Consider the following 18,843-nt stretch of genomic DNA (forward strand, 5'->3'; position numbering starts at 1 on the left):
TTCCTTGACACCTCACTCAACCCACCTTCTCCCTCTTCTCTATCCTGCCCCCTTCCTTTCCGGAGGTGTGAATCCTACAAGTACTCCCTAATACGCCAGTTTTCCATCTCAAACGGTGTCCTGGAGAATCCAACATCTGACGCTGAGTAGAGTGGGGTTTAACACACAGTGGGCCCCAACATGACAGGGAGGCACTTGGTACTTGCATCCAGTCCATGTTTCAGTGCCTAAGTGGCTGGTGCCCAGTGGCAGGGGATGCTCCCTCGGCTCCACTACCCAGCCGCCACTCAGCACCTCCTTCCCAAAGCCGTTGGGACAGGGAGGAGAGAGAGATTTAGGGGCTTGGGAAACTGTTGGGGAGGAGGGCTGTTCTCAGCTGAGCTTTCCTCCCGGCTCGGGCAATGGCCACTGTGGGAAACAGTCAGAAAAGCAGTTCTCACCGGCTACCCCCTTTGTGATTTATGCTGGACAGCTCTGGGTGGCCCGGCCTGCCCCTCCTCCCTGAACAAGAGGGGCCCACAAAACTTCATGTCCCCCAGCCCTGGGCTGTGGCCCCACTTCCCTCACAGCCTCCTCCTCTTATGTCTCAGTTTGCAGCTCTGCTTTCTGGCTGGGAAGCCACCGGAAGTCATCTTTTATCTTCCAAGTTGGTTCAGAAGCTCCTCTGAACCACCCTTTCCTCCAGCCAAATTGCCAACATCAGGGTCCAAAGATAGCTGTGCCTTAAAAAACTCTGCTCAGCAGCTGCAGCAGAGGTGGCTCAGCAGCTGGGCCCTGGGAGGCACGGCATCCGCCCTTATTCGTGGGTGACTGTGGGCAAATCCGCCTGCTCACCTGAGCAAAGACACACCTAGCTGCTCCTTCAGGCCCACCTCAGGGGTTTCAGGAGCACTCCTTACTCCACTCTTACCACAGGACTGTGAGAATTAGTGACATACTAAAGGTGAAGTCAGCGTCAGCTCCAAAGTGACGGGGTAATGAAAGGGATAACGAACCTAAGTAAGAGAAACCTTCCTCTCCTCTTTTGGAGGCAACTGGAGAAAACACACCGGTAAACAAGCAAGACTGCAGCTTGGAACAGTCTAAGTCTTTGAAAGAGCAGCTCTGGGGTGAGGAGGAAGGGCCCTCCAGTAAACGACTGGTGGACAGGGCAGGGTGTGGACTGGGATGGCCTAGGAGCAACCCAATCAGCCCTAATTAACTTCTTCACATGCCAAACTATAGGCCTAATATTCAGAGTTACTTCTTTTTCTAAGGAAGCAAGATGCCTAAGTGTTTTGTTTTTTAAATGAAGTCTCCTGATTTTAGAATGTTGTCTACAAGTTCAACATTTCAAAACCACTCAGAATCAAATCAAACACGTCTAGTGGCCAAATTGGATGGCTGACCACTCGTGGATTCCCAGGGCAGGGAGCCCACTCCGTGGCTGTCCTTCAGCCCCCACAGTCTCTTCCCTGAGCTGCTACGTGTGCCTCGGCCACCTCGTCCTCTTCCAGTGATGACACCATCCATTCAAGTACCCTGCAGTCTTGTACAGACTTTATTGTAGTTAATCCTCACAACAGGAAAACAAAGATCAGAGAGGTTGTCTGCACACACAGCAGGCAAATGGCACCCCAGGCATTTACTCACCCGCTCTGGGGTGCCGCAGGGCCAGTGGTCAGCCAGTCCCCCTGTCTGTTCCTCGTCCCCAGGCTCCTGTCTCTGGCAGCATAGACACAGTCTACTGTAATTGTTTCCAGGTCAGGCTCTCTAACTAGACAGCGAGTTCCCCAGGGCTGGTTTGTGTACCTTATTCCCAACCCCCCTGGGAACTCCTACAGAGTAGATATTTACTAAATGGTTGTTGAACGCAGGTGCATTGGATGCCCTGGCCCTGATCTGCCCATGTAACCTACCCTCTCCTTAGAGGCTCTGTGTGTCTCTCCGTATTTGAGGCCTGCTCGAGTGCCCCCTCTTCCAGAGTGGCCTGAAGTTTCTCTTCCTCTAAAATCACAACAGTTGCCGTCTCCATCTCTCCAGTAATTAGCACTCAGAACTCAAAATATGTTTGTTGAAGCCAACACATAGCAGCAAAGGTTCTATTTTGAATTTATATCTTGAGTTCTGAACGGGAGTGAATTAACTTGGGGTCAGAGGCTGTATTTTCTCGTTCTGCCTCCCTCACAGCAGGGCGCGGGGTGCAGTCCTGTAACGTGGGCGCCGACACGCTGAGCTGCTGGAGCCTGAAACAGCCCGTGAGCCCCTCGACAAACCCCCATTCCAACCTGGAGGAAGGAGTGTCTTTTTCTTACTAGTTAAGGGGAGGTGTCTTTGCGTCATTCTTTCTAATTCCTTTAACTTGCACAAAAGCGTCATGAGTGGTGGTGGAGACCACACCCCTCCACTCCTGGCACAGCGCCTGGCACATGAAAGGTGGTCATCAATCCATCAACTGAGTTCATTCACTTCAGCAAGTATCTACTGGGTGCCCACTGTGCGCAGGGGTTGCCGTGGTGAACTGTCCAGGAAGGTGGGAAGATCAGTTTGCGGGACCTCAGCAGCATGTCCCTGCAGGGCAGGCTGGAATTCACTACCCATCGAGTGAGCTGCCTCCCCTTAATGTCCTCAGGGTTTCATTATAGATTCATCCTAGGCACACCCTGGAACCTTGCTTCTTCTGGGACTGGGACCAAAACCTGCAGGGCCAAGGCCTGCGTGCCACTGGAGTCTAAGCAGATAAGCAGGAAGGAGGAGCACAGGGTGAAATAATCAGCTCCTCATGGGGGTCAGGACTGAAGTCCAAGGTCTTGTCCTACCTGCTCTGGTTGTGAATGCCACCATCTCCCAAGAGGGCCAAAGTGAGTGGGACGCAAAGTGAGGTAGGGAGAGAGAAGCTGTATGTGCGGCCTGGTGGAGAGAGGTGGGGTGGCTCAGGGAACTGGCGGGGACAGAGGGTGGGAGGCCTTGGCGAGGAAACCGTGGACCGTCCCAGCTCCCCAGTCGGGGCAGGGCGGTGCCAGCATTGGCGTGCATACTGGGCTCATTCGGTCAGCCCCAACCCCTCCCCAGCTCGTGTGCCAGAAACGCCCTCACCAAGCAGTCAGCGGATGTTTTGCATTTTTGCTTCACCCATTTTGTTGGTAAAAGTGACAATGATCCTAGAGCCCTTCGAAATCTTCCATAGATGTCCCTCCAGCAGGAGGGGGTCTGGGGATGTAACCAGAGGCTAACATGTTTCTACAAAGCTGTGTTTCGTATTTTAAAATTAGCACAAATTTAGCATTCCATTTATTACATAGATTTTTCATTCCGTTTACCATATACCTTTTTTGAGTAAAGTTGATATTCCAGGAAGAAGTGCCAGGTTATGCTGCTGCTTTGCATAGACATCCTCCCACTCCCTCCACCTGCCAACTGCCGTGTACAACCACAAGTGGAGTTTTGTTCAGCATAAGCTTTTCCTTCTGTTGCAGAATGTCCCCACCCTGCACCCTACTCTCTCCGATGCCTAACTGTCTAAAACTTACTCCTCAGTTCTGTCACCTCTCCCACAAAGTCCTCCTGGATTCCCCTCAAGCTAAAAGTAATCTCTGCCCCCTTTGAACACTGCCAGCTCCTTCTGTGTGTCTTGTTTACCTCTAATCAAGTTCCACCTTGTGAGTGTTTTTGTGTCTCTGTTTGATTTTCCTCATGAAAGGCCAGCTCCTCGAGAAGAGGATCTGCGTCTGATTTTCCCTTGTACCCTCTGTGGCACTGGTAGTGCCTAGTTAACTATGTCCATACGTGCTGAACATATCTTCAGACTACTGCCACTACCGTTATTATTAATAATTATAATGTATTAATAGTAAGCCGTTAAAATAATAATGAAGGACGATTTCACATGGGTGCCTGGTTAATGCGAACCTCTGCTCTGTGGTGCGTTGACGCTTGGCTGTACCAGGTCCATGGTCTGGGCCAGGGAAAGGGGTGCCGTGTCTTGCCTTCGGTGTTGCAGTGGCTCATGTTCTAGCTGGAAATGACCCTGGTCCAGCCTGAAAGGCTTCACCCAACAACAGAGCAACCACAGAGGAAACAGGATCATACCTTAATATTGTCTTCTGGCCAAGAGTTCAGCATTGTTGCAATGTGGCCCTTGTCGTGAATGGTGATGAACAGCCCACTAGGAGGAACAAAACAGACACACAGAGAAACCAGGCAGTCAGACTGGGGGCAGAACAAAGACCGCAAGTACTGTGGATCACTTGACTTTGCCTATAGGTCTGGGCAAGAGGGGTCCCTGCCCAAAGCCCCAACTGTTTAGAGGGCTATGCTCTGGTCCTCTTCCAATTTCTTCCCTCTGCAGGGCAAGGAGTCTGTGGGGCCGAGGGATATGCCCACTGGAGCCCACACCCACTGGAGCCCGCGCTCACCAGAGTCTATACCCTCTTGTCCTCCCTCTAGAGCAGGAACACAGGACCCTGGAATTCTGGGACCCATTGCTGCTTTCAGGGACTGTGTTGGGCCCTTCTCTGGGTCCCTACTTCCAAGTACAGACCACACTCCAGTGGGTGGACTGCTAGGCCCGGGTACCAACTCTGCCTGAGCATCACTCACAGATAATTCTGGTTTCTGTGCACTCTTTTTTCATTTCAGAGAATAAGTTCTTTATATGTAATGAATGTGTACACAGTCTTATAGCTCCAAAGAGAGAAAAGAAAAAGGACCCAAAATTAGAGCTTAATGGTAGGAAACAATGACACAGCAGCTAAAAGGGATGACAGAAAGTAATGACATAAAAACCAAATAGGAAGGCAAAAACAAAATGCAAGTTTGTTCCGTGACGGGAGCTTGGACATGCGGGCTGGGGTGTCCAGGCCCTTGTTCGTGAGGTCCCTTGCAGCGGGGGATGGTACTGGGGATAGGAAGAGGGGTGGTTTGCAGGCCGTGAGCCCGTTGTCTCTGTACCACTGGAGTCTGAGAATCCTAAATCAAACTTGGCCTTCCAGACCATCACACAGGTGTATTTGTAAAGGCAAGAGACTGAAACATTTTACTTAACAATTTATTAGCCTGATTTAGAACTTGTAATGTTTAGACCATGAATGTGGACCTGAGTCTTCTGCCTTGACATGAGGGGTGAGAAACCTCTGTACCTGGGCTGGGGAGGGGGGAGCGGTGCAGAGGATGGCAAATAGTCTGTGTCTTTGGAAGGCACTTCAAACTTGGCATGTCCAAACCCAAATTTATGACCTTCTACCATTATGACTCAAAGGCAAGACAAAACAAAGACCCAAGACAAACCTGCTTCTATTCCCTTTCTCAGTGAATGTTACCCCCACACATCTAGTTTGACAATCCCAGTTCCCTGGAGTCATCCTTGACACTTTACTCTCCCCCTTTGTACAACCCGTTGCCAAGTCCTCCAATTCTACTTCCTAAGTAGCTCCTGGTTCATACACTTCTTTCATTCATAACACCCCCTCCCTGGTCCAAGCTCCTGATATCGCTTCCTTAAAGTGCCACGATAACTTCGTGACACCCCCTCTTGTCTCTCTCCAGACTATTTTCTGTGCGGTAGAAAGAGTGATGCTCTTGAAATCAGTCTTACCGTGTCATCCCTTGTGCTTAACACCTGTCACATCTTTTCATGGCTCTTGGAATACATTCCAAAGCCCTCAACATGGCCTACCTACAAGGCACTGTGTGGTCTCCACAGGGCAGGGAGTCTGTGGGGCCGAGGGATGTGCCCCCGGAGCCTGAGCTCACCAGAGCCTGGCCCTGGTCGGCTTCTTCCCTTCCTCCTTAATTCCTTCCCCAGGGCGGGTTCACATGCCGTTCCCTGCCTTTCCTCACTCTTTGTTTGGTTATTTCCTATTCGTTCTTCTGATGACTTAAAGCTAAAGCTCCCTGTTACACATTCTCAAAGTGCCCCTTCCCTACATAAACAACTTACTACATTCATTTGTGTGGCTATGTGGTCGATCCGCACCCCTCACCCCCCGCCCGTTACGCTGTAAGCTTCACTGGGGCAAGGTCTGCGTTTATTTTGTTGCTGTTGTTGTTCACCACTGAATGGCCAGCCTTAGTCCATCATGGATGTTCGATAGCTGATTTTTGAATAAGTGGACAAGAGAATAAGTGAACAGGGATAATAATGGCTGAGGGTTGAGGGATGAGGACGAAAGTGCCAAATAAAGCTGGAGCGAAGGCACTTCCACCTGTGCTGAGCTGCATCCGGCCTAAGGGATCGCAGTGCTGGGCTGGGTGGTGCTGGGCTGTGCGGGGGCCTGTGGCTTAGAATGCAGACGTGTGCATATGAAGGCAGGTGGACAGGCCAGCGAAGAGGAAAACCTCTGAGCCTTAGACCTGGCAGGTGCAGGGCTTTCTCCATCACACTGATGGGGACAATGTGGGTGTCTGAACCAACTCAGAGTGTTTGCAAACAAGTTCCAGGCATTTGCCACGCCGTTTTGGAATGACCCTGAGGCACTCCAGTGTATCCACCAAGACAAAGCTTAGTATTAGATAGATTTTTTGGAACTTGTTTCTAAGGACCATCCTTAGGCAATTTGAGTTTGGAAAATCACACTGTGTTGGTAATAACAAACTTCAAGGACTACCTTGGATGAGAAAAGGAGGCATGTGTGGGTTTCCTGAAGTTTAAATAGGGGTACTTGCCTTGGTCAAACTGAGGCTGTAAGTCTTATTTTATTTTTACTCATCTGAGAACATGCTTACTGATTTTTTAGAGAGAGGGGACGGGCGGGAGAGAGAGGGAGAGAAACATTGATATGAGAGAGAAACATTGATCAGTTGCCTACATGCCTACATGCCTACATGCCCTGACCGGGAATCGAACCCGCGACCTTTTGGTTTAAGGGACAATGCTCCAACCAAGTGAATCACACCATTGGCCAGGGCAGAGCCTCTGAACCTTCTCTACCTCCAAACCAGCTGCTGTTCAGAGGTACAGCCTGAAGAGCTCTTGTTAAAGACACATCTTCTCCAGTTTCTGTTTTTCCACAGCTGCAGCTCTAATATCCACAAGCAGCATCCCCCAGGTCGTCCAGAGCTAGACACATGGAACAACAATGATAACAAAGAAGCCAATTCTTTTGAACTGGAGGAAGGGGTGCCAGCCCCAGGTTCACTGATGACTCACCGTGTGACCTTGGGGAAGTCATTTACACACACTAACTTATCCCCATGACAACTTCCCAGCCTCCTGAAGCTCTTAGCACTGCCTTGTTCTGGAGTCCCTCACCTAAACAACTCCAGTTCTCAACATTCCCCTTACCAGACAGAGGCTTAGGACTACTTAGCAAAAAGCTCACATATTAACGGGTAAGGGCCAGGCACTATTTAGACTGTAGAAAGCTCTGATGTGATTAATTCTAAACACAGGAAAAGTGCGGTTACAGGAATGGTCTGGCACATTAAAATAGGCTCTTTGTCAAAGATAAGGAGAGGGAGGAGGGACGCTCAAGATAAATATTTTTACATTTGATTTGAGCTGTTAAATTTCAAAAGATCCCCTTTCTCTCTGTTTTGCATATATAATTTTATGCCCTGCAGAGATCATGCTGCAAAAATAGCACCTTGTGGAATGCATTTAAAATTTTAATCACTTCTCAAAGTGCTTTTCCATCTATTACCTAACTTGCAGTTACAAATGATCCCAAAAGGATTGCCCTGGATGAGGATTTTGAGACGGCTGGTCCAAAGACCTCATTTTATAAATGAGAACATTGAAGTCCAGGGAGGTAAAGCGATCTGTCTCAGGTTACATAGCTCATAAGCAGCAGAACCCGCCCGACCCAGGGTCCTGAGCCCAGTGCTCTCTCCACTGACCCAGACTGCCTGTTCTCTCTGGGGACCTAGGTCCCCGCAAACTGCTACAGGTGCAGAGTGAAATACCCCACACAGAGATGTGCATTGGGACCACTAATGAAATCTTTATCTTCGATGCATGTTGGTGAGGCAGTAAAATGTGCAGAGGGAGGGATTATGATGATACACACATGGATTACAGGTTCCAGCAGGATACTCTTGCTCCTCCACCCCTTTGCTGGCAGAACTGTATCTACACCAGCTCACAAAGAAGATGCTATCAGGAAAGAAAACCTCTTAAATGCCCTAAGCAACCTGTTTTCAGGTTGCGCCACTTTTCACTCCCGGGCTACTGTTTTCCGCAGCAGTACCTTGCAATGGGGTTGGCTCTTATCTCTGCTTCCAGGAGGTTCTGCTTAAGTGAGAAACGCTGACACCCTCCTGCACTCATTCTTAGAGGCTTTCAGGAAGAATTCCAGGTGCCGAGAGAGGAGCTCCTACCTGCACCCGTTCAGTCTCACCCTGAGACTCAGGCCTGTGGGAATTCCTGGGGCTGGAATGGGCCTGTCAAGTGACTTCCAGCAATACAAAGCGCTGAAAGCGATGCGGCTGCAAGCTGCTCAAGTGAAGTTTCAGAGAGAAGGCAGATGGAAGGGAGCACAGACTAGGGGTTAAACATCTGTGCTTTGCAACCCCAGAACCTGGGTTCAAAGCCTGCCCCTGCTTCTCACTAGCTGTGTGGCTATGGTCAAGTTATTCCCCTTCCTCAGGTTTCAGTTACCTCATTTGTAAAATAGAGAACATGACCCAAATGGCTTCACACTTTGTTGTAAAGATTAACCGAGACAATGCATATTTAAGGGGTTTATTATGGCATCTATTAGCACGGAGTGAATGGCAGCTTTCGGTGGTGCTGAGTTGGTGTGGTGAAGCGCAGGCTCTGGAGTCGTACCACCTGGGTTCGAATGCTGGTAAAACACCCAGTGAGGCGCCTGACTCATGATAAATGCTCAGCAAATGTTAGTCGCTAATTATTAACTCGTACTGTAACGGGATTCATAGCAAGGGTATGTGCGTGTTTGTCAGGAGCCGTCAGCAGCAGTTCTACGTGCTTTTTGTGCAACAGGCAGGCAGTCATAACGTTCAGAAGAAAATCTCTCATTGTGGGAACACTGAGCGGGGGCTAAACGAAAGGGTCTTTGGTGATGCAGAGTTGGGATTCAAAGTTTTCCATGTTCCCTGCAAGAGTTAATATTCAATGAGAATAAGATCAAGGGCAACCTGAGAGGGAAAGGAAGTCACAAAAGGGCAGCATTCATTCACTAACTGAATTATTTTTTTATTCGTTCACTCATTCACTCACTCACCCATTCATCCATTGATCCATCAATCCATCGATCCGTCCATTCATCCATCCATCCACCCACCCACCCAAGAGGCTGTTTTGGGGACCCCTTATGTATGTTATCTCACTGTCAGGTGGGCACCGTCATCATTCTGCACGTGAGATTAAGCGGTAGAGATGTGAAGGGAGAGGTGAGATTCAAACACAGGGCTCCTGGATCCCAGAAATGTGGCCCCTTTAAGTATATGATTTGGTGCAAGACACTTCACCTCCCTGTGCCTTAGTTGTCTCATCAGTAAAATGGGAGCAATGGCTCCTCCTCCATTATGGAGCAACTGTGAGGACCAAACAAGGCAAGTTCACGAGAACTCTGCACACTGTAAAACTCTGTAGGCATGTGAACCTTAATATTTGCCTGACCTTGCCCCAAATCGGACTTCGGGGACGAGGTGTTAAACTAAGGCTCTCCGCGAGGCTGCCACTCTTGTCTGGTTTCCTGGCAGCCCTTTGTGGGTGCATGGCGTAGTATTTTAGGTGTCAAGCAGCTCTCTCTATTCCCCAGCTGGGTCTGTTTCAACCTTCTCTCTTTGAGAAGGAGCCAGCCCCCGCTGCATGTATGACGCCCTGTCAGGCGCTGCCTCAGACAGTTGGTGCGATGTTGTCCGCTCTGGGCACAGGGAGGCAGGAAGGTGGGAAGCTCCAGGAAGCCCTGGGCCTGGCTCCACTGAGATGCAGAAAACACTTCCAGCTTTTGAGTGAATTATAGTCTGCCCCGCGGATCCCAAGGCGCAGAACATCCTGCAGTGAGCTCATGTAACCAGAGCATTTGTCAAGGCTAACGACTCCTCTGAGTAATTAGAACAGAACGTCCTTCGGGCTCCCGGCGCTGCGAAGACGGGCACCTGGGACAGAGGCACTCGTGGGAGTCTCTCACTCTTAATAGCCACTAACTGGAACAGGAAAAAAGCAAAAATAGTTTTAGCGACTCACTGCTTTTAAGTTTTTCCTGTTTGCTTTAGGGAAACAGTTTTAGAACCTGATGGGAGGAAAAGACTATATAGTGAATATGGCAAGCTGCCAGCCTGTGGAATCCAGGGCTTAAGTGAATCCATGTCCTGCTATAACTAACACCAGCACATTCCTGAAAAGTTGTGAGTAAATAAAATACCTATACCTAAACTTGTGTCGTATGTATACCTGGAAGGTTTTGTTTAAAGGGAACCTACAGAGATGTTTCTGGAGCATAAACCACTGCCTCCTGATTTACGGCTTTCGCAAGTTTGGACTTTCCTACTTCAGTTTCTAGAAACAGAACACAGGTCTTTCTGAGCTGGGGCACGGTCCTCAGGGTCCCCTGAGCACAGCAGAGAAGGAGTGGACAGAGGTGTGGGGCAGCCCCTCCCGTATGGAGCTTCGCGGTGAGTGCACGGAGAGGGAAGGAATAGATTCGCGTTTCACAAGAACCGCGCTGATCACCTACTCTGTTCTTTCACATACTTAACTCAGTTGGCCAGCAAGTCATGTTTTTCATGGCTGTCCATCCTGGAACAGGGTCGACACTACACTTTGGGGTGGGAGTCTTGAAGGGCCAGCATGTGATTTTCCACCTTCTCTCTTTCCTTTGTCACAGTAACCCATACGGTTCCAGATGAGGCGACTTCGGTAGCCTGTCCCAGAGTGAGGAAGACCCAGGGCACAGCCCCCCACTGACCCACAGGGGACAGGATGCAGAAAGCACAGAAGAAAGGTCATCTTCGCATTGAGATCTAGGGTTGTCTGTTCCTCAGCATAACCTAGTCACTCCCTTCAACAAAATCTCCCAGAGATGCCCAACACGTAAAACGAAACACTGCAGCTCTGGTGAAAGCAGAGGGGGCGCCCTCCTGTGAGGGTCTCCTCACTGCTTTTCATCTCAGCAGTCATGGTTCCTGCGATGGCTCTCGGGCACTGACAGCAGAGGAGAAGAATTCCTGAGTGGAAACGGTGCTCTGGCACTGCGAGTCAGTTACTGGTACTCAGGAAACAATGTGCTCGATGCATAGCCCCTCCTACTAGACTCTACGCCTACGAGGGCAGGACACCATCGGTCTTGTTCACTGTGGTAACCCCAGGGCCCCGCATGACACCCAGCGCGCAACAGGCACTCCCTATGCGTTGGGTGTGCCAAGTGGTTCAGGACGCAGGTGCTGAAATGAGACAGATCTGGGCCTTTCTCTTCTGTTATAAACTGGGCACATACTAACACCTACCTCAAGGTGCTTCTGTGAGGATTAACTAAAATAGTATGTATCAGGCACATGGCATGTGGTAAATGCTCCCTAAGTGCTGGGTGAGGTCGCTTACTTATGCTACAAAGTGAAAATGTATCCAAATACTTTCTAGGTGAGAGAGAAATTCCAAGCCGACTGTTACGGGTTGAATCCTGTCCCCCCAAAAGATGTATTAACATCCTAACGCCAGGTGCCTGTGATGGGAAATAGGGTCTTCACAGACGTAATCCAGTTAAGACGAGGTCATTGGAAAGGGCCCTAATCCAATAAACATGGCTGGTGCCCTTATAAGAAGAGGTGAAGACAGACACACTCAGGGAGGAGACTGCCTGCGATGATGGAGGCAGAGACTGGACGATGCCTCTACGAGCCAAGGAACACCAGAGACTGCGAGTGAACAGAAGCTGGAAGAGGCAGGGAGGGGTTCTCCGCTGCAGACAGCAGGGCGAAGACCACCCTGAGGACACCTGGATTTCGGACTTCCAGCCTCCAGAGCTGAGACAGTAAATTCTGTTGTTTTCTGTCACTCGGTTTCTGCTATTTCGTTTCTGCAGCCCTAGGACGCTAACGCACCAACTATCCGGTTTTTGTGTGGTTGCCACGAGCAGTGGCGATCACAATTCCCTCTCTGTACGTTTCTAAATGGTCCGTTGGAATTCCTGAAGGGCAAGTGCAGGTGAAGTTTCCTCCATCCAACAAAGGCCTGTATATTACATCACAATCTCCAGTTTCCATCAGGAGCCAGAAAAATCCTCCTGAATTTTAGAATTCAGTTACACGAGGGAGAAAGAAAAACAGAGATAATGTTCACTTAGGAGAATGTTGTTTCTTGAGAAAAAGACTCTTACCCCTTATCTCTGCCTGCAGAGGACTGACCCTTAGATGTTTCCTAAAATAGAACTGGGGAAAAAGTAACAAAACTCAAACAGACAACATTCATTTAGGCTTCTTGGCACCAGGGCCAACAAAAAAGGAGGACTTAATTAAAGCAGGGTCAGTGACATTAGGCAAGCCACGGAGGCTGGGCCCAGGAGGAGAGGCGCGCACTTTCAACTCTGAAACAAAGGCTCGCTGTTGCCACGAAACCGCCATTCCACACATTTTTGGCAGAAAGGGAACCTGTCCTCTGAAAACCTGCAAGAGGCTATTTTTAACATCCCGCAGCAGTCTCCCGAGTGGACAGGACAGTGGGGGGGGGGGGGTGGGAGGGCTCCCAGCACTGCTGCCGCCTAGTACCTGGTGAGGCAGAGCTGAGGCCAAGAGAGGCAACTGTCCAGGCCTTGGAGGAACTTAAAAATCACCCTCTTCCTCGGGTCTGTGAAGTCGCCAGGGGAGTGTGACTGAGCAGGAGGTGTGTTAGTGGCAGGTCTCTCGCAATCCTTCTCTGGAATTGTTTCTGTCTCAAGGAACCTTTTGAGTATTTCAACCCACTGAACAATTATGGGCAATGTCCTGTACCTCGGACAGCCATCCTGTCTCCATTCTGTCTGCCCCTGAGGTGGGACGTTACAGGAGAGTATGTGCTCCCTCCGCGCCCAGTGGAGGCCCCTCTGCTTCTGACCCTCCCAGGTAACAGGTGATGTGGAGTTTTCCTGTCTTGGAGTGAGGTGTAAAGGTGTGGATAGTGACGCCTGAACCTGTGACTCTCTCAGTGGACCTGGGGGTGGGCAGGGCTTCCTGGATTCCTTGTTTGAGGTGAACAGAGGCCCTGCTCCCAGCACAGACCTCATGCATCCCGCTTTGGGCCAGGCACTGTGCTGGGCACATGGGAAACAGAATGAACAAGACTTTACCTCTGATCCAGAGAGGTTTTCTCATCTAGGTAGACCAGGAAAAAGTACAGAATAATTGGGTATAACAGAGACAGTATTGAAGGACAGGAAGGAAGAGCCACAGAACAAACAGACCCGGGATGGGTAAATGGCAGAGAGGGGGAGAACCGAGCTGGGTCTGAAACAGCTATTCTAGGGCTTTTGGGCTCTCCCCTCCCCGCTCCTTCCCTCCTGCTGCTGTGGGACGATTTCCCTCAAGTAGACTTGAAGCATCAGAAGGGCAAGGACCATATTCCCTACTTCCACTGATGTCCATGGGTCCCCTAATACAGTCCTAGAAATACACTAGAATACACTCATATCCACTTCAGGAAGATATTTCTTAACAGAAGTTCTGTTCCTCTGTCTCTTTTCCTGAATGTGGGAATGGAGCAGTTAGGACAAGGGCGGAAGTTTACTATACTGTACCTAGCTGTGTGATTTGGGAAAGTTACCAGGTCTCCCTGAGCCTGTTTACCCATCAGAAAAATATAGACGGTAAATCAGAAGACCTTTAAAAATCTACGACTTTATGATGTAATATTGCAAGACCCACAGGTATCTGTGGAATAGCTGCAAAAACTTGAACCTGGAGCTAGACAGACCTGAGTTCAAATCCCAGAGCTAACCCTTATTATCTGTGCGACCATAGCAAATTATTTGACCTCACTGAGTCTCAGTTACTTAATACTAAAATGGAGCTCTATTCAATAATTAAATTAATAGTTAAATCCATCTCACTAAGTTGGCATAAGCATTCAATACAGTAACACAGTTGCAAAGAGGCCTCTCATAAATCTTAAGTTGGACCCTCAGAAATGTTGGCCAAAGGAATGACTGCCAGCTCCCCTCCCAGAGACAAGGACTTCCATGCCAGGGTTCACAGAACGGTGACTACATATTCTGGTTCACCTCTTTCTTGACAAAATTATTTGTTTTCCTTTTCCCTCCAAACTACTCCGTGATCTTGAGGCCACTCTATTAAATTCAATACTGCAAACACTGATGGGGTGTCTGCATGGAAGTCAAGTTCCTCTTTTTGGTGGCATCATTTGGAATCCTTTCCCTGTGTAGTCATTGATTTTAGTCCCACGAGCACCACAAAGTGTCTGTGAAGTGGCTCCTATCACCCATTGATGTTTGCTCTCCACAATCTTTTGGACTAGTCTGCACCCACTCTGTGCCAGACTCTGCAGCACTGGTGTTGAACCAGACAAAGGATGGAGCCTGACAGGCGTGAGGCCGCAAACCTCAGGCCTGGTCCTGGCTCCCCCAGGGCCTGATCTTCGGCCTCAGGTTAAGTCATGTCACTGTTATCTCAGATGCCATATAGAAAAAGTAGAAAAGGAAGAAGCTACCATTTATTTAGCTCCTGCTATAGTCTGAATGTACCATTCACAACCTCCCACCCCAACTCTTGCGTTGAAATCCTAATGCTCAAGAGGATGGTATTTGGAGGTGGGGCCTTTGGGAGGTCATTAGGTCATGAGGGTGGAGCCCTCATGAATGAGATTAGTGTCCTCATAAAAGAGGCCCTGGAGAGATCCCTAGTCCCTTCTGCCATGTGAAGGTGCAACAAGAAGTCTTCCACCCAGAAGAAAGCCCTCACCCAACCATGCCAGTGCCCTGACCCCAGACTTCCAGACTCCAGAACTGTTAGAAATAAATTTCTGGTGTTTATAAGCCATCCAGTCTGCGGTATTTGGTTATCACAGCTCAAATGGACTAAGACAGCTCCTACTGGGAAGATTTGCAAATGCTACACCATTTACTCATTGCCTCAGAGGTAGGTATCATTTTCATTTATACCCAAGAGTACTAAGTCTTGATTAGATTAAACAATTCAATGAAACAGGAAGTAACCAAAGCAGTTGTGGCAGCAGGTTAGAAGCCACTGTGTCTTCCTGTCTCTCTCGTGGACGTTTCAGAAAATATTTGTAAAACACTAATCCCTTTAGAAGACTGGATTCTATTAACAGAGAAAAACTGGAATAGGTTTCTAATTGTCATTAGTATTCTTTTCTTCCTGGAATTTTCAAATACCATGTATTGTTTTTGGGCTAGAGAAAATTGTTCAAGTCAAATGCCAAGGGTTGGGGGAACTTCTCCAACTGTTTCCCTTGGATAAGAGGAATCCTGATAAGGTGTACAAATGGCCGAAGGACAAAGTGCAGTTTTCATTTAAAAAGCGTGTGTGCGTGGAAGAGCTGATGAAGAGTATCCTGTATCTCCATCACATCATTAGCTGACTGAACAATTTATAATCACGAGAAAAGAAAAAAGTGCCCATGGATGGAAATTTCAGCTGAATTGACACCCCTGTCCAAACAGCAAACCACTCCAGAACCTGAAAATTCTGACTTTGCAGCTCCCAGATGCTTCCAATTAGAACAGGGTTTCAGCTGCGGTTTCAGCTGTTACTTGAAAATATTAGATGTGCCAAGAAAACTCGGAGAGAGTCGGTACAAAGGAGTTTCTTTTTTTACTGACATGTTTACTCCTCCAAAAATAATAATCACAGAGGCTTTAGGCCCCCCTTTCCCTGAAAAGTCACACTTAACACTCTTTACTTTCTTTTATGGCTGTGAACAGAGCACAGACCCACACAGGCCTCCACTTTGTAAAATAAACAAACACCTTCCTGCTGTCCAGAGGGCCTCTAGTTGATCTGGGTCTCTGGGCAATGCGTATTTTGGAACATGGCTTTGTTCTGACACGAACTTCTGAAATACCACAGCAAATAATCAGCAAAGCTGGCAGCCTGAAATCTCTACGCCCCCGACTCCCGGGCGCTGCCGACGAGTCGCTCGTTTGCAGTTACGTGCCAGGCAGGGAGAGAAAACATCCTGTTTGTTTTTCCAAGCAGGTTTGAGAAATAGTCACACCTATTTTTTCCCACTGAGTCATAAATCTCAGAGCCTCAGTTTGAGAAATGGGCTAGGAGCTCAGAACACGATCAAGAGTCACTGAAACAACAGGCCCCCAAGCCCAGGCCAAGCTGAAACTGTAAAAGCTTGAATCCGTTTTATGCTAGCATTTACGAGGCAAGTCTACACGCGGCATCTGAGTCCTATCTTGAAGCAATTTGTAAGCGGAAGACTCTGCCCACTTTAATTTATTGTATAAACATTTCTGGCGCTTATCATTGCATATTAGTCATGAAAGCTGGAATTTAAAAAGGAGAACAGAATGCAGTTTTCAAAGAGGACAAAGTTCACTGGGAAAACATATGCGTGAACCTTAGGGACCCTGGAGGCAAATGTAAGAGACAGCCAGGTGCCTAGGACCAAGTGTCTGAAGGGCCGCTCATCAAGTGCAATTAAACAAAGGGGTGTGGGGCGTATTTGACTTAATTTGTCATTTTGACTGAGCTTAGGTCTAAACTATAAATTTCTTTAAAGGGAGAAATCTCAGAAAACTCAAGTTCAAGATTGTTCAAGGCCAAGAAAGTATTTGCTTTGAAGCGGCTGGAGAACGATGTGTGCTTCTCCGGTCACAAATAAGTCCCAATGGACCCATTCAATTCAAAACAGCAGCGTCACCATGACGCCCACGAGCAGAGGCCCGGACAGACTTAGACTCAAATCTCAGGTCTTCCGGTTAGCAGCTGAGTGACCTTGGCAAGTGACTGCATTTAAACCTCAGTTTCCTCGTCTGTAAAACGGGAATAATAAAATGTTTCTAATAAAGTTGTATGTGATAAGAGATAATATATGGAAAACAGTTAACACAATGCCTGGCACATTTAGTGAGTGCTTGCTAAATCAAAGTTATTTTTACTATTATTATTCTATGTAAATTATCCTAAAGAATCCTTCATATCCCAGACTTGCCATTAGTAGAATGTAATGAGTGAGGCCAAAACAAAGTTGACTTGATCTGAATTTGGTAGGTATGAGCTATAATGCTTGCAATATTACTGCATTTTCTCTGTTAGAACACCTTGGGTCTATCAAGCTAAACCCCAAACCGTGGGATGACAGAAACAGCAAATTAAGGATCTCAATCTTAATCTGTTTCGGAGACTGAGATAATACGGGTGCTACCGTGGGCATTTTCTACTGCTGCGCTGAGAAAAAAGCAGGTCCAGTCTTTCTTTCCTATTAGCTTACGTTTCCTGGAGTGCTCGTTAGTGAGTTACTTCGCCAATTATTTCCTAGGCCCTTCTACGTAATGGGCACTTATCTAGGCTCTTGGGATATTTATTTCAGCGAACAAAAATCCCTGACTTTCTGGAGCTTATATTCATTCATTCATTCATTCATTCATTCTGGTGTATGGTCAATATCATACTAGTGGTTAAAGAATGGGAAAGGACAAAGATACAAAGATGAGTAAGACACGCTGTCTGATAAGCTCCCTGTCCAATAGGGCAGATTGTAAGTACCTACTGGATTAATACGCGGTCAGTTCTGCCTGAGTATTAGCAGAGACTACCATGGAAAGACATAGAAGAGGAGGCAAATACTTTGCAAGCAAGAGAGGGAGGACAGAGATTAAGGAGGTGGCAGAGACGAAGACATTTGGGATGGATTTGAAAGGGGAAGTGGAGTTTGTTATATGGGTAAGTGAGGAAAGGCCAGCAGGCGAAGCGGACAACTGCTGGTTTTTGTCAACTAGCAAAGCATTTGGTAGAATGTAAGATTAAAAGAAAGTACAATGTATAAACTAAAGTAACATGTTTTGGAAACTCCACTGTTTTCAATCACTAATTAAACTCTGTTTTTGTGTTTTGTTTTGTTTTTAAACTAGGATTCAGTAGAAGATGGCTTTTATTTTCCCTAGAATTTTCCATAAAGTAGGAATAGCTGAGTCAGCCGCAGCCTGAGTATGATTCCGATGCTTTGTGCTAACTGGGGTACAGCTTGTGAAAACACGGTCCATGTGCAACCAGGGTAGTTCATGAGCTCCCTGCAGAAAAATAAGTGGCGGGTAGTTTTAAAATGGAGAATCTTGGCCCCACTCCTGACCCAGTGAATCAGAATCCTGCGAAAGAGAACTGGAGTCTGTACTTTTTAATAAGTGGACTCTTAGGAAAGTTTAAAATCACTGGCTTAGGTAGAGGTTTACTCTCAAACACTGTTCTCCCAATTTGACAATCAAAATCATTTAATTACCTGCTTATCTTAACTATTCTAGCCAGTGTCTTACCTGATTTGGCTCTACTAGTATTTGAATTCCATTTCCTGCACTGTCTTTGTTTAGGAGAATTTCTCTGCTCCTTGCTAGTGGCTACCCCCACCCCACCCCCATATGATTCAGGAGGTTCAGTTTAGCTTCACTCATTCTTCCAATCAGTAAAGTTACCATGACAACGTCACATCTGCGTCCCTCCACTTGGCTGCACATGAGAAGCACCGAGTGGCTCACACAGGGCCCATCCGCACCAGCAGGCAAAGGCGGCCCAGTGAACCTCATCTGTGACGAGAATTCAACATGGTTATCAATCCTCTGGAACCAAGGATTCTGGAAATGCAGGTCATGATCTCATTGCACCCTAGCTATTGATTTCTTCCCAATTGACAGGCCTCGAAGTGGAGATAAAGTTATTTTGCAAATAGAGGAAAAGTCTGTTCTTTAGTTATTGCAGTGACATAGAAACTCTTTGCAGTTACTTCCATCT

The 18,843-nt window shown here is 47.8% G+C and overlaps 1 protein-coding gene across 3 annotated transcripts in view; it reads right to left on the bottom strand.

The window, feature by feature from the left end:
* ME3 (malic enzyme 3) overlaps positions 1-18,843 on the bottom strand; it is a 184,724-nt gene that overhangs the window by 60,610 nt on the left and 105,271 nt on the right. For all 3 annotated transcript variants that reach the window (XM_053924614.1, XM_053924613.1, XM_053924612.2), the window contains exon 5: positions 4,069-4,144. In XM_053924614.1, coding sequence (XP_053780589.1) covers positions 4,069-4,144 — 76 coding nt within the window. The remainder of the gene's footprint in view (positions 1-4,068; positions 4,145-18,843) is intronic.

Source organism: Desmodus rotundus, chromosome 5 (assembly GCF_022682495.2).
Source record: "Desmodus rotundus isolate HL8 chromosome 5, HLdesRot8A.1, whole genome shotgun sequence".
Lineage (NCBI taxonomy): Eukaryota > Metazoa > Chordata > Mammalia > Chiroptera > Phyllostomidae > Desmodus > Desmodus rotundus.